Source organism: Rhipicephalus microplus, chromosome 5 (genome assembly GCF_043290135.1).
Source record: "Rhipicephalus microplus isolate Deutch F79 chromosome 5, USDA_Rmic, whole genome shotgun sequence".
NCBI lineage: Eukaryota > Metazoa > Arthropoda > Arachnida > Ixodida > Ixodidae > Rhipicephalus > Rhipicephalus microplus.
Window position 1 is genome coordinate 119,801,298 of NC_134704.1, and position 14,712 is coordinate 119,816,009.

The following is a 14,712-nucleotide window of genomic DNA, read 5'->3' on the forward strand; positions in this document are numbered from 1 at the left end:
GGTTGGGTTGTTAGAATTGCTGCTGCTATTGTAATGAAGAACAGGTCGTTTTGGATAAATTAAAAGCCTGGTGGGTCTCAGGAAGAGAGTATGGGCGCTTGCCTGCTTGGCAGTTGTGTTTCTCGCGTGGTGGACACATGTGCTGTCTTTCGAGAAGGAATGTTGGCCAGCAGAGCGGGAGCCTTTCTCCAATTTTGGACGACGCTACCAGAGGCTGCAGATCACCAGGGTGCCAGAGGATTGCAGCAGAGCCGCATCGAGGTGTCCACGGCTTCAGCACACCAGCATTGTCTTCATCGACCTCTCCACACAAGGGTGGATGACCTTCGTACGTCGAAGTCTCGGCCGGCCGCCGGGGAAGCTGTTACAAAGCAGTAACGAAGTCCTTTGGCCGGATGCCCCCAAGCGTGCCTTCCCGTCATCTCGGACATTCTGTGTGGGGGCGGGTTGTCACCAGCACCGGCTCTGTTTGTCTCGGCTGTGCGCTTTGCCTGCGGGGCAGTGGCTACGGGCGGGCCCCTCTGGAATGTGCGAAAGGCCGGTTGTGTGCTACAGGAGGGACTGCCGTGAATTTCTCCTGCGTGGTCGCTTCCGAGTCCCCGCGCGTGTGCCACGTGCACCTGCCACATGTGTGAAGGGACACTTGTGTTGTGCTCTCGATTAGTGGTTGGTTCCCCGAAGAGACATTCCGCCTATATCTTCGGAACTGCACGGTGAGGCAGGGGCAGCAGCCCGCCAGAACCAAACAGGAGAGTGTCGCGAGAAGAGTCGTCGTTCGGACGTTACTGTCCAACATGTTGCAAATAAACGTCTTGTTAAGTTTTCCTTTACGCCTGTCCCTCTGCCTCAGTTCTCGAGGGTTCTGAACGTCCCCGTGGCCTGCAGAATGACGACCACCACCCAGCTCCATGCTACCTACTGGGTCCGCTGCGGCCACCGACGCGGCGCGTAACAAGAGTTACTAATGCGGCGTACTGTTTCCTTTTACGAGAAAGCTGTATTCGACTCTCTAAATCCGCATGGGCGCACGAAATTGAGCATTCACAACGAAACCCAATTTGATTTGACTTTATTATGACCTTATTCGTCATCCAGGAGTTTATTCGGCCCTTTAGAACCCTCTCTGTGAGTTTCACCATGATCGAAGTTAGCGAGATGGGTCTGATATTTTCTATTGTAAAACCTAATCCTTGCTTTTTTGTTAATGGGATTACCTTGGCTATTTTCCAGTCATACGGTATTCTTTAAAGAGTAGTTTATAATATTGAGGACGTCGCCGGGGGATAGCTTGAATAAAATTTTAATCATAGGAACTGTAATTCCATCTGGACCAGGAGCAGACGATGGTAGATCTCGAACGACTTTTCATGCTTCAGACAGCGTTACGTTTTCAAAGTCAGTGCTCATGCTAGACATTTGCCAGTTGAAAGCCATAGTCGAAGAGAATCTAATTTCCAGACCTCTGCCAATTGGCCTTAAAGAGTTCTTCGTTTCTTGCAATGATAGTTTTTCATAAACAGTATTTACTCTAGACGGCAGGATTTTGCGAGATCGCATATATTAAAATAAGGCTTTCTTATTTTTAGAATTCGAGAGAAAATCGAAATGTCTTTTATCATATTCTTTTTTAGCTTGGGCCACCGTGTGTTTAAATGAAGCGGCAAGAAATTTATAATCTGACCAGTTCTTAGGGGACTGATTATGTATTAGCTTCTTCCAAGCTGCCTGTCTTCGTCTGTGACCTCGTGAACAGTTGGAATTCCACCAGGGGCTATAGGGTACTCCCTTCGCAGATTTAACAGCAAATTCAGCGTTTTTGTATGCCCTTTTGATTACTGCGCTTAATTTCATAGCTTCAGTGTCATCTCCATCCTGAGAAGGAGCGTCTAAAGCAGTTTTTAGGTCGTGTTGAAATTTTGAATAATTTATATAGGTCCGGGCATGGAAGCATGATGGTTTGACGGGGCAATCTCGAACATTATTGGAAAGTGGTCACTGTTGGAGGCGCAATCAAGGGCTGTCCACGATGTGCTAGCAATGGCCGAACTTACAAAGCTTAAATCTAAGGCGGAGCGTGATTGACCTCGAATAAATGTTGGAGTTCTAGCGTTAAGGCACAATAAGTTATTGTCGACCGACCAGTCCCACAACCGTTGTCCACACTTATCTGTTTTAAAACCCCAGCAGGTAAGGTGAGAGTTGAAGTCACCAACTATAATTTTTTCTTTACAGCCTGAATTAGCAGCCATATCTAACAATCTCGTGTCTTGAACGCCTACAGGAAAGTAGACGTTTATTAGCGAGAAAGGCAAGTATCCTGGCAAGGTAATATCTATCGCAAAAATTTCGCATTCAGAAGACATACAATTGTATGAGTTTTTGACTTCAAAACTAATTTTATTGTTTATAAAGGAAGCTAAACATCCACCTTTGGATGAACGGTCTAGACGAAAGGTTTGGAAGTTGGGTAGGTGAAATAAGTAATGTGTGGATAGCCAAGTTTCTTGTTATGCAATAATAGCCGGATCGAATTTGGAAGACAGGTATAACAGATCTGTTATGGCTGAGTGAAGAGATCGGCAATTCCAATGTATAATTTTAATAGACCCTATGATTCCGTTAAAATGGTTTCGGCAATTACCTTATCTAAAATACTTTCTTTTAGAAAATCGGTTTTTGAAAGGTTGTCTTTCTGGTATTTCTTGCTTTTTACATGTTTCGGCGAGCCAGGTTTTTTCGATACAGGGGATCTAGAACGCTTTAGGCATTTGAGATCTATGTCCATATCTTGTGTGTCCTGAGAAGCTTCCTGTGCACGCTCGCTTTGCCTCTGAACGCCTTCTGCAGAGGGCTCTGCAGACTGTGCATCCGGTGGAGTTGTCTAAGATTCTGCCTCACTTGTCGTGTGTGCAGACTCAGCATTGTTTACAGCCGTACTTTTATCTATCTGTGCTCCATAGACTTGTGCGATTTGATTACTCACAATGTGCGACAGCGACTCACATAGGGGGGTAGCAAGGCGTTGCATAGCCTTATGCACAGCCTTCTCGATCATGTCCGCAATTGACAGAGAAAAGGATGCTTCCATTGCTATGTTATGGCGGGCAGCTGCTCCTGCAAACCCTTGAGTTGGGCTTGCATTTCAGCAATGGCATCTTTTCGGGAGCATAGCCTTCTGTCTACAATTTCAAGGATTTGGATTTCACGTGCCTTGGCTGAGAAGTTTGGGTTATCAGTGCAGTGTGCTTCATGGCAAAGACAGCACTTTTCTTCATTACTTTTACAGTCGTTTGAGTTGTGCGTCTCACCACAAATTCTACATCTAGGTACTGACCTGCATCCTTTCACTGTGTACCCATAACGCCAACACCTAATACACAGAAGGGGACGAGGTGATAGTGGCTCCACTATGTATATTAAAGGCCATGCTTTGATTTCGGTTGGGCGATTCGACCCGGCAACTGTAGCAATCACAGGACTCCGTTGGGACCTTGTTCTTGTCCACAACTCGACTACATCTATAGATAGCTGTCACACCTGCTTCTAAAAACATATCTAATATCTCAGTTGGGGTCAAGTTGACATCGACACCCCGAACGAGGCCTTTGACGCAAGCTAGGTGAGGTGGAATGAATGCGCTCACCGGGTTGGTAGCGAATACCGGGCATTTTAGTAGGTCTAGAACACAGAGCTGGTCACACGAGAAGCAAAGAATGCCACCCTTGCCGAACTGCCTGACCACTGTGATGCTTTGGTAGTGAGTTGTAGCGGCTCTCAACTCCGCCTGCATCATTTTTGGATTCTTCATCCGTATAATACCATCGTTGCTTGGGACCAATGACACAGGAACAGATGAGATACCATTGCGTAAAAACAAGTCCACTGGCAATTCCTGCGAAGGAAGAGAAGCAGACCAGAGGAAAGCCCCTGGTCCAGGTGAGGAAAACGGCATCTGCCTGGTCGTACTATCTGAAAATACACTCGCCAGATAATTAGAACACTATAGAAACGCTTACGAAAAAAAAGAATAAACTAAATCAATCACAACTACTGAATTCTTGGCCAAACCCTCAGAGCAGGCAAACGTCAGTCGCTGATCGATCTGCGATCAATAGCGACTGCTCGATAGCGATCGATAGCGACTGCTCGATAGCGACGAAGTGATTGCTAAGCAATCACTTCGTCGTCGTCTCTTCAGATCACGTGGTCTAAAGAACTATTAGGATAAATGTCGGGATAAATTTTGTGCAATAAAGCCAAGCTGCGATACGAACCCGTCTGCAATAGACTGAGAGCCAAAGCCTGCGCTTGATTCACCCTATTGTGAGGAAGAGGAAAGCCTCTCCTGCCGAGATAAAATGGCTAGATAATTTCATTATAAGTGGTCGGGTGATCTCTATTCTACACAACTGCGGGCTGGCAGGGGAGTTCTCCGATGTCGTGGAAAGCGAGACCTCGCGCCTTTGAGTGGGCTAGCTCGTTCAGGTTTGTGGGGCCTCTCCTGATGAATCCCATATAGGTGGAGAACCAGCTGCGCTTATTTCTGTGTTGCCTTCGATATCGACTCTGCCAGCATCTTCTAGCGCTGTAGACGCGTATCTCAGAGGTCACATAGCGAAAAGCATGTCGTTGAGGTAAGGCTACGATTCCAGTTGTTCATAAGAAAAGTCTGCACTTCCAAGTAACTAATAAATCAAATTTCACTAAATATAATTGCAGCTAGCGGGCTCTTACTCAATCCAAACCCATGCTTGGATATCATATGTATTCTGTACAAGCCTTAGCTTCGACCATTGCCTCATTTTATATTTGTTTTGTTTATTACAATTTCGCAACATTCGAGCCGGATGGACGACTTCGACTCTGCTGGGGACCAATTCTGTTGTGCTCTTCAAAAAACCTAATGCCACTTCGAGCTAGCGCCATGATAAGACACACCCTTATTGTGTTTCCGTTTATTACTATTTCTTGTAGGGAGTGTCGCTTACTTTTTCGTGTAATCTCTACTCGTCAAAATATTCAGAAGGGTCAACATATCCGCATTCGCAAAAACAAGCACAATGAAAAGCTCACCCTCTAAAGCGAAAGCGCTTGTGGTGCGCTTTGAGATTGTCCCAATTTAATTGAAAAAAAAAATCAGAAAGCATTTGCACCCTGCTAAAGCATCATTTAAATAAATAATTTTCTTTCATATTATCGGAATAACTGGTTCACAGGAGTGGAAGCACGAGACGTACGAGATGATGTGGCACGCCATGAAAGAGGACTTAGTGTCTTCCATCGCCGAGGGCATTGGGCGAGTGGAACGCGGTGGCTACGCCTTCCTCATGGAGTCTACGAGCATTGAGTACGTGGTACGAAGACGGTGCCAGCTCAAGCAGATCGGGGGTCTTCTAGACTCCAAGGGTTACGGAATCGCCACGCCGCATGGTGAGCCTTAACTTGTGAAATGTGTCTCATTTTCATATTCATTATAATTATTGTCATATTCCCTATCATGAAGCTGACTCTACTCACCCCAGGAGAAGAAGTGCCCCTTTCGGGCTCCAGTTTTGACCAATTGATGTGATGCCGTGTTTGCCAAGGCCTCGTTATTCCTGTAGACTACCGGCAACATAATTTGCCCAACTAACTTTCTGCGCCCTCTTCGAGCGCCTGACCTCACGCTGCATGCTCCTGTCATGATTATTTCGTCGTGTTATTTATTCTGATGGTAATAATGAACATTTATTTCTTCGCTGCACTCTGCTCTCTTCTTGTCTATAAATGTTACGCCTATCATATTTCTTGCATTGGCTCGCTGCATCGTCCACAATTGTGCGCTAACCACACTCTATTGAACGACACTTTGCTCATAAACAACCATGTCATTAGGAGCTCCATGTAATAACCATGTAATGGAGGTGATGTCAGCGTGTATTTTTGTGGATAGTTTTTCATCTATGAAACTGCAATTTCATAATCGTACGACTTCTTTATATTATTTTAATTATTTATTAATACTGTCAGCCCTCACTTGAGGGTCATAATAGGGAGGGAGTACAATAGTAAGTACAAACAGAAAACCAAAACAACTGGCACTCAAATAGCAGTGCACAGAAGAAACCAACATTGGCACTAGTTAAATTCAAGTTGATACGTAATTACTAAGATCTATGTTTCATGATACTTCCTCTTCTGACAATATTTAAAGAATTTCAAAGGCACGTTTCTTTAACGCAACTTTAAAGAAGTTTAGTGCGTAAAGAGTCCAAAAGTCTTACAGGTGACGTATTTATTGAGTGTTTAGTCAATTCACGTTATTGTACTATCATTTCATCAAAGTTATGCATGCAGGTAAATATGCCCTGCCTATAGTTTTTTGACATTGCCTCTCTTTTCTCTAGAATTCCTTATTTGCCATTGAGCGCGTAATAGAAAAATTTAAAGCTGCGTTTGTCTTTGACGGCAATTCCTATTTAAGATTGTGTTGTATTGTTGTCTATAAGCAGGTCTGGTAGTGCTTTGAACTATAGTAAGTAATGCAATATTTTGCCATTTACCCCATGTTACATGTCTCAGCACACAGTTTGTGTCAAAATGAAGCTGGGTTCATGTCTGTAAAGCAAAAATGAACGGGTAATTCCGAGGTCACAGCAAGTGGCATAACACGAAAGCAAAACCTGTTGTTCCCGAAGTAGTTAAATGCTTACTCTACGTTGATATAAGCGAGGAAGCTCAATGTCTGTTGTTTTGGGGTACCTATAGCACTGTTCAACGTAGATCAACGCACGTTGGCGCCTGGTTGCACATCTCTATGCCGACAACCTAACAGCATGATCAAAGAATAAATGAAGCTCTGTGGTAACTGTAGTAGTTACCGCTGAGAGCGCAAGCAGAGAAAGTGGTGCGAAATCCAGAAGAGCGTTTCTGACTGAACTCACATCTTGGACAAAGGCCGCCATCCCACGGCATTTTGGAGCGAAATGCAACGAGCGTTGATTGCAGCCTCTAGCGTGGCAGCGATCTTTCTGAGGGTGAACGTTAAGTGGAAAGCACAGCGTTATAATGGCGGTGTTGTTGCCAGTGTGAATTAGGAACAATGTGAATTCAACATGGGGACACAAGAAGAGACCCCAACAAGAAAAGACTGTACAGCACTTGTCAGTGTTTTTTCTTGTGTACCCGTGTTGAATTTATGCTGTTAGTACTTCGTACTGCTAAACCAACTAACCCAAAGCTTCACTTAATCAAGTTTTAGCCAGGTAAGGCAAGTGTGCATCGTACAGCTATTATTCGTATGGATAGATCGTATCTTGGGCTAACGTCGCCAACTCGTGGTGGGCCACGACGTCGACGGAATTGCGCTTCTATCATTGTAAAGGCATCGAATGAAACGGAAGCATAAGAACAATGACCTGAAGGAACTAATAGTGGAGGTCCCGGTCACGATGCATTGCTTCATTTTGCTGCTTGCAGATGGTGACATCATCCTGCCCGCCCAGATCACTGCGACATGAAAGGGTACGATATAAAAGAGGGGTGGTAACGCTATCAGAGTTTGCGACCGCAAAACAATGTATACGTTTCTCCTCGAATGAAGACTTTCACTTTAAGATGCACGCTTGTATACTTGCCGTGAAGACAAGGCAAAAGACTATAATTTTTTTTCTCTTGGACGTAAACTGCAGATTGTGCCGAAACCATGAGACAATTGATAAACGTTTCATTAGTTTTTATTAGGAAGTAATATTTAAAAATATTCTGCAGCAAAAATTAAAAAAAAATAGACTGAATTCAATTCCGTGAACAATAGGCCCATCGACGCGACCGTGAATAGCACTGCCTTTCAATTGCGTTCACTTTTCTACGCCATTTTCTGGATGGAAATACGTCACAACAGTCTTCGTGCGTCCCTGAATAAAACTTTATTTTTAACAAACCATGTCATATAATGATTTATTCGTGCAGGATCTCCGTACCGCAACATTCTATCGTCAACGTTACTACGGCTGCAGGAGCGTGGCACCCTGCAAAAATTCAAGGATCGTTGGTGGAAAGTACGGGATCCGCTCAAAGGATGTCCTATTACCGAAGCCGGCAAATCTAGGACTAATGCAGCTAGCAAGCTGGGCCTGCGAACAGTCGGTGGCTTGTTCGTCGTTCTCCTTGCTGGTCTTGGTCTGGCCTGCCTCATCGCTTTCGCCGAGTTGTTCTGTAAAGCGAGATTAGGACGCAGTAGAAGGAGTGCCTGAGCCTTTTGCGTCTCAGCGCATGAAGTGGATTATTTAGCTTGTGTTCATTTTGAACAATGACAGGCGCAACAAAGTTTATGCGTGATGCACAAAAAAATTGCAATTGATCCTTGCATGGAATATTGTGTTTCACTTAAGATGGTTTGAAACCTTGCTGGCTGTAATTTGTACGGACAGAGAAAGAGAGGAATAAAATATGCGTGGAAATGCTGAGAGCTCCTGTGAGAGTGTGCAGCGTTTTTTTCTGTTTGAGCATTGATCATTAGCCTAATAAAGTGCATTTTCATTATGACTGCCAATATTTTGCAGTATAGCTGCTCATCTTCTCCATGTGACTGGTAGTGCGTTTTGTGAAAATGAGTCACACGTGTCTGTGTTAACGATTAAAGGAATACTCAACACCTCCATCATTATTTACGTCCCTTTTCGCAATTTGTAATTGATTCTTGTTTTCAAAATTTAAACATTTATGATATCTTAAGAACATCTTTATGAGGGTTTATTATTTCAGTAACGAAGCAAGTAGCCCTCATCAAACTATCAAATGTTTACAGCTTTAAAAGAGCATGTTCTATCGGCAGCCATATAATCAACAAAACAGACGGTGTGCTTGAGACTTCGTTTTAAAAAAAAACTTCATTATTTATCCTTTTTATGCCATCTATGCTCGTGTACAGCATTTATGCCACTAAGGCCTTTGTGGTATATTCAAAAACAAGCACAGAAAGTTGGCACCTCTTTGTGTGAACACAATGATGAAGAAGCATGGTTAATATTCATTTATTGCAAGACCATCCACAAGATACAAACTTGCTCAGACGCTGCTGTTAATGAACTGCGATGAACAGTTCTTCCAGCAAGAATGTATCTTGACCAGTGTCAGCGTTCGCAAATGCGCTGGAATATCGTGCGCCTTTCTTGGTCCTATGGAAGCGTATATACGAACACCTTGCTTCTTGATGGTTTTGCGGCAAGCACCACAAAACTTAAGTACAAAAGTATCATCCACCCACTTCCTACATAATCACTACAGCTCCAGTTTCTTCTCACTCCTTGGGTGCAATTCATTTATTTCCGCTTGCTTTTTGCATGCTGCATAGTATTGTGTACCATAAGAAAAAACCATGCTGCATCGACTACATGCAAGAGACTACAGGTTTTCCCACTCACTTTATTCCAAGTGCCAGCTTAAATAATGTGCACGCCATTGAAATAATCCGAGCACCAAGCCAATCACTTTGTGTGCCAAACACTTATTCCAAGCGCCAACTCAGTTAGGCCACGTGCGAGTGAGTTTAATCCAAGTGCCACTTTGTTTAATCCAATTGCCAAGGGCTTTCGTTCAGGTTTCAATCAGTTTAATCCCTGCACAAAAAGCTGAATACGGGGCGATAAAATGGCATTACAATTGAAATGTAGTTCTTACGATATGTATTATAATAGTCCAGTGTAGAACAAATCAGTATTATTTGCATTCAGCGCTAGTATTTGTCAAAACAATTACAACTGTTCTTCGCTTGAGCCGTGTTTGTACTTTGCTTTGTACAAGTTGGTAGATAAGTGCCTGGCCCACATGAAATACTTTTAATGGCAACGAAAGAAAAGGCACGCACATGTTAACAAACTTTGTGTTCGTCACTAAAGCTTCTAATAGGATTTCTATATCATTACATGACCGGGATAGGTCATGTAATGCCAAGTACAGACTATGGTTATTGGAGTGCCGATATACATACCAAGATATGAAATGCATACCAAGATATGAAAAAACTAGCCGTGGGCAGGGAGGGGTAAAAAGCAAGTGCATAATCAAGAAATTACGAGGCCCTAACAGGGCAGAGTGAATTAAAAATAATTGGAATAGGTTTTCGTCCTGCAGTGCACATAAGACGTAAAGTCGTGATCCTGATGTGGACAACGGAAGTCATAATATACAGTCATATTAGCTGTTATCTATTCATTCAAACAAAATTACGTGTATCAGATGACTACACGCGTGTTTCAAGTAAACACGCTTGAGCAACACTAGCGTCGTCTGCCACATGAAAACAGGAGTATTTCCTATGATGCTTTTATAAAAGACTGAGTTCAGCATGAACACTTATAAATGCATGTTTAGTTTTTTCTGATAGTTTTGCATTTATGTTGTCTGCGTGGTTGATAACAAAAATGCTAAAGCAAATTCTATTTTACTAGTGAGTCTCACTGAAGTATGGATCTTTTGATAACATTGGCTGCACTTGCCGGTCATCTTGTTGGTGGGGGATAGGGAGGATGAGGATTTGTTCTTCAGCTGTTGCAGATACTAATTGCGGCTCAATATTCGCACGAAGAAAAATTACGATTTATATCTCACACGTTACCTTTTTATTTGAAGTACTGGTGTCGTTCGCACTATTCAATGCTTTGCATCCCACCTCTCCTGCAGTACGATGAATGCCGAAAGATTGCGGCTTAGAAATGCAGATTTAAGCGCAAAATAAAGTCCGAAAATATTTCAATTTCACTTCTCGCATGGAAAAATAAATGCCGTAATCATTGTTAACGGTGGTGAAGATTTAGTAGCGTCATTTGCAGAGTGTTATCGAAGGTCTCTGTCTTTATTTCTTCTGAGGGGAGAGGATGTAGGCACTGGTGGCGAGAATTCGCATATCAATTCAACACAGCAGTCTCTATATTTTTATATTTCTCCCGTCCTTAACTCTGTTTTGAAATTCACTTTATTCTTGCTTTATTCACTACCACAGGTTTGTTTCTGCACTGCGGTATCATTTTTTGTCCGAGATGGGCTGCCGTAGTTTTGTTTAGCTTTTCAAATAAAGAAAGGAGCGCTGTGCTGTCTGCATAAATTATCGAACCACTAAGTTCCGCAAGCACTAGACCCTGCATAACCTCTAAATGACAGCCTGAGTGGACATCTATAAGGACATGGTCGACTGAGTATTTACGGCTGAGCATGAATCTTCTATATAATTTTAAGTTGTTGTCATAGATTTGTTTTTTTAGTGTTTGTGTGAGTCAGACAGCGTTTATTTATTTGCGATAGAAAGAGCAAGACTTCCTTTCATGTGTCGATCTAACAGGAACACATAATGGCCTTCATGCGTGACTGCTTTTTTCGCAATCACAAAGATATTTATGAAATGAACGTACGCAGTGCTGTTGGCCTCTATTTTATGGCAAGAATGGAAGAACAAAGGTTGTTCTATGGCAATTGTGATCTCGCGAGAGCGCCTAATGATGAAGCGGACTAGCCGATATTTTTTTTCGTGTATGTATTATTTTTATATCACCTGTGTTACTTTTATTTATTTGGATTGATTGATATGTGGGGCTTAACATCCCAAAATCACCATATGATTATGAGAGACGCCGTAGTGTGTGCGCGTGTGTGTGCGTGTTTTTGTGCGTGTGCGCGCGCGCGTGTGTGTGTGTGTGTGTGTGCCCCGCCTGCTATGGCCAAGTTGGTCTGAATTATTTTGAAATAAATAAATAAATAAATAAATAAATAAATAAATAAAAGGACACCGGAGATGCCAGATTCACAAGACACTCAAACACGTCCATACTTATCAGTGCAATACTGAAAGTATCTTAACAAGTCAGTCTTAAGAAGAATAATTTTACTCTGTCACATATACGGAAGAAAAATTGAGATAACGTTAGCATGAGTTTACGAAATCTCGCGCTTCAATAAAATTACTTGGGTGAAAATAATTGTCGACTTTCAGTCACCTTAGCATGCCATTTAAACGGGGGTTTACCACGTGCTTCACTCTGAAACGACCATGAAAATAATACCTTCATTGTGCGATGTGAAAACAAAATTAACGTGAGTTAATTGCTGGTTCGTCTCACAATAACTTTCGTCAAAGCCCGAAGACAAAAAATCTTACAAATTTTACCATAGTACCCAGTGTCTCTTCTTTGTTGGCCTCGTCTTCGCCAGCGCTAAGATACCACCTTTTCAAATATGCACCAACAAGCTCACATTGCTCCACTTGGCGGAAGAATGACTATTCTACTTAATTTATGCACAATACGGAAACAAACATTAACATGTAAAGGCAAAACGATTGTAATGAGCGAGACAGACACAACACCCGTTCGTCGGGCAAGCTGTTCTATTCTGCCTATTCTTTCTCCTCGTCACTCGCCTAGCATGTGCGTCTGTGCGAGATTTGGTTTTGGTCTTCGATTTGGTTTTGGCCAGTTTTGGTCTTCGTCATCACACTCGGCCATGACTGCAAGCATTGTCGATGGGCCATGCGACAATGTTCATGTGGGTGAGGCTAGCTGCAGCAGTTGACATTGCTTCAGGTGGGCGGGGTTGGCTGCATCGTTGTGGTTGGCCCCGACCACGCTGGAAGTTTGTCAAAATTGGCTCCCGTGGCCGACACTGGCTATGTTGCCTGGGTGATTCGCCTTGTCGTGGTGGGGACTGTGCCCTGGTTTGTCCTTTTTTTGATGATGACTCTGCGGGACGGCATTAATTGTCGCGTGGCAGTCTAGAGCCTCAGCCACGCTGTGACTTTTCACAGAAAGCAGTTCGTATTCGATTTTTCTTTGGTGGACCGAGCAGGCATTCTCGTGGTAGAAGTTTTCTGCGGTGGTGTAGTTTTCTTCGAGATGGTTTTGGCGGGCGGCCCCGACTGGATCGACATGTTCGCAGGTTGTTCACAGAACGCTTTCCTTTGTCCCACCACATTTTAGAAATTGGGGCAGGAAATGGTGGATCCGGCAACGAAACAAGCAGCATCATACTCAGCCGTCTGCGCAATTTTTGGCGGATAGAGGAATGTTTTTCAGTGCGATTAGACATCTGCACTAACTTGGGGTGAAGTTCTCATGCTGACCTGTGGCATGGCATCTGCGCCTGGACTTGCGCAGCCTCGTCACTATGGGGCTTCCGCACGCTATAAAGTCAGTGATTCTTGAAGCCACGCTGCGTACTGGCGGGAGATCCTCGATGGAAGCCGTTTCGAAAATCGGATACTCTACCGATTCGGGCAGTGCATGCGTCGCACGTATATCCTCTTCCACCTGGTCAGACGGGATGTTATTGGACTCAGCGGAGAGACCTGTCTCATTAGGTGGTAGAATGCCCAGTAGGATGGGGGCCGGTGCCTCTAAGTCGACCGGACGACCTGCGCTAGGGCCTCTTGCGGAGCGTTGCGCGAAGCTTGCCATCAGGGACCGGCCGCACACAGCTGAACTGTCTGCCCGGTGCTCCTCAGGAGCTCTAAATACGACAGCAGAAATGCCTGTGCAAGGCAGAGTTACACGATCGTGATTGTTCCCTACAGCTTGGTCACCGAGAGATGACAGGATGGGAAGGGCCTCAAATTGCATCCTCTAGGTCGGGCTTTTCCTGAGTTCCGTCCTGAGAGAAGGTCGAGTTGCATGGGAAGATGGCACAGAGATCAGACCGAAAGCAGCTATGAGCTTGTAGCTTCCCTCCACCCATGACTGCTGCTCCCAGCCGGTGCCACCCCGCTGCACCTTCCCGAAGACGGTCTATGGCCACATACCATTTCGGATTCTCTGTCGAGGCCGCGCACATTGCTAGCGCGTTGACGGTTGCCACCCAGCTGTCGGCGTCGTTCCGGACCCCGTGAAATTCCGGGAGTTCGCAGGCGGCTGGTGATTGTGGGGTGGCCGGTGGCAACGCAGAGATCAGCGACGCGAAGCAGTCGAGCTGGTGTGAGAGCTCGATGAGAGAAGACCGAATCTCCCTGCGTTCCTCCGGTGTGCTTGCCTCAAGGTCGTATGAGGCAGCTACATCCAGCACTGCGTAAATGTCACACAATACTGGCAACATTGTAGGTCACACGATTCTGGCAACGCCGTCCACAGGTGGTCTGAAGGGTGGCTAAAGCGGCGGGTGAGAACCCATCGCTAAGGAAGCGTGAACGGCGTTCCTTGATGGAGAAGCCCGCGCTGCCGACGAACCACGAAGACACGTACCCGTAGGTTTCTGCAGAGGGTTCACTTGTCGGACTATGCCATTGTAATGATCGAGGCAGACACGACACCCGTTCGGCGATGATGATGAACCTTCAGCTTTGCTGCCACTCGCCTAAAAAGGGGGATCGGCCAAGAACCAGGCGGCAGGATCATCAAGTGTGCTAAGTCATACATTCAGGTAGTCTCGTAGCCGTAAATAATAACAATAGATTAACAAGGTAATCTTTTTGTTGCCATTATGTACTCGCACACAGCAGAGAAAACCTGCCTGTGGCTATAACCTAATCTAATCTCTCCGAAGGATAAAATTACTTCCACGTTTATTTTGAAATCTAGCTTCTCAATTGGTTCGACCAGGTATCTGTTCGTCCAGACACCCGTTCGTCGGGCAAGCTGTTCTATTCTGCCTCTTCTTTCTCCTCCTCGCTCGCTTAGCATGCACGTCTGTGCCACATTGCCAGTTTCGGTCTTCGTCATCACACGATATAGAATCCTAATATTCTACAAAATG

At 44.5% G+C, this 14,712-nt stretch overlaps 1 protein-coding gene across 1 annotated transcript in view; it reads left to right on the forward strand.

The window, feature by feature from the left end:
* The window catches only part of LOC119186102 (glutamate receptor ionotropic, kainate 2), a 56,239-nt gene extending 48,005 nt beyond the window's left edge, over positions 1-8,234 (forward strand). The window contains exons 7-8 of the mRNA XM_075894592.1: positions 5,217-5,430; positions 7,951-8,234. Coding sequence (XP_075750707.1) covers positions 5,217-5,430; positions 7,951-8,234 — 498 coding nt within the window. The remainder of the gene's footprint in view (positions 1-5,216; positions 5,431-7,950) is intronic.
* The last annotated feature ends 6,478 nt before the right edge of the window (positions 8,235-14,712 follow it).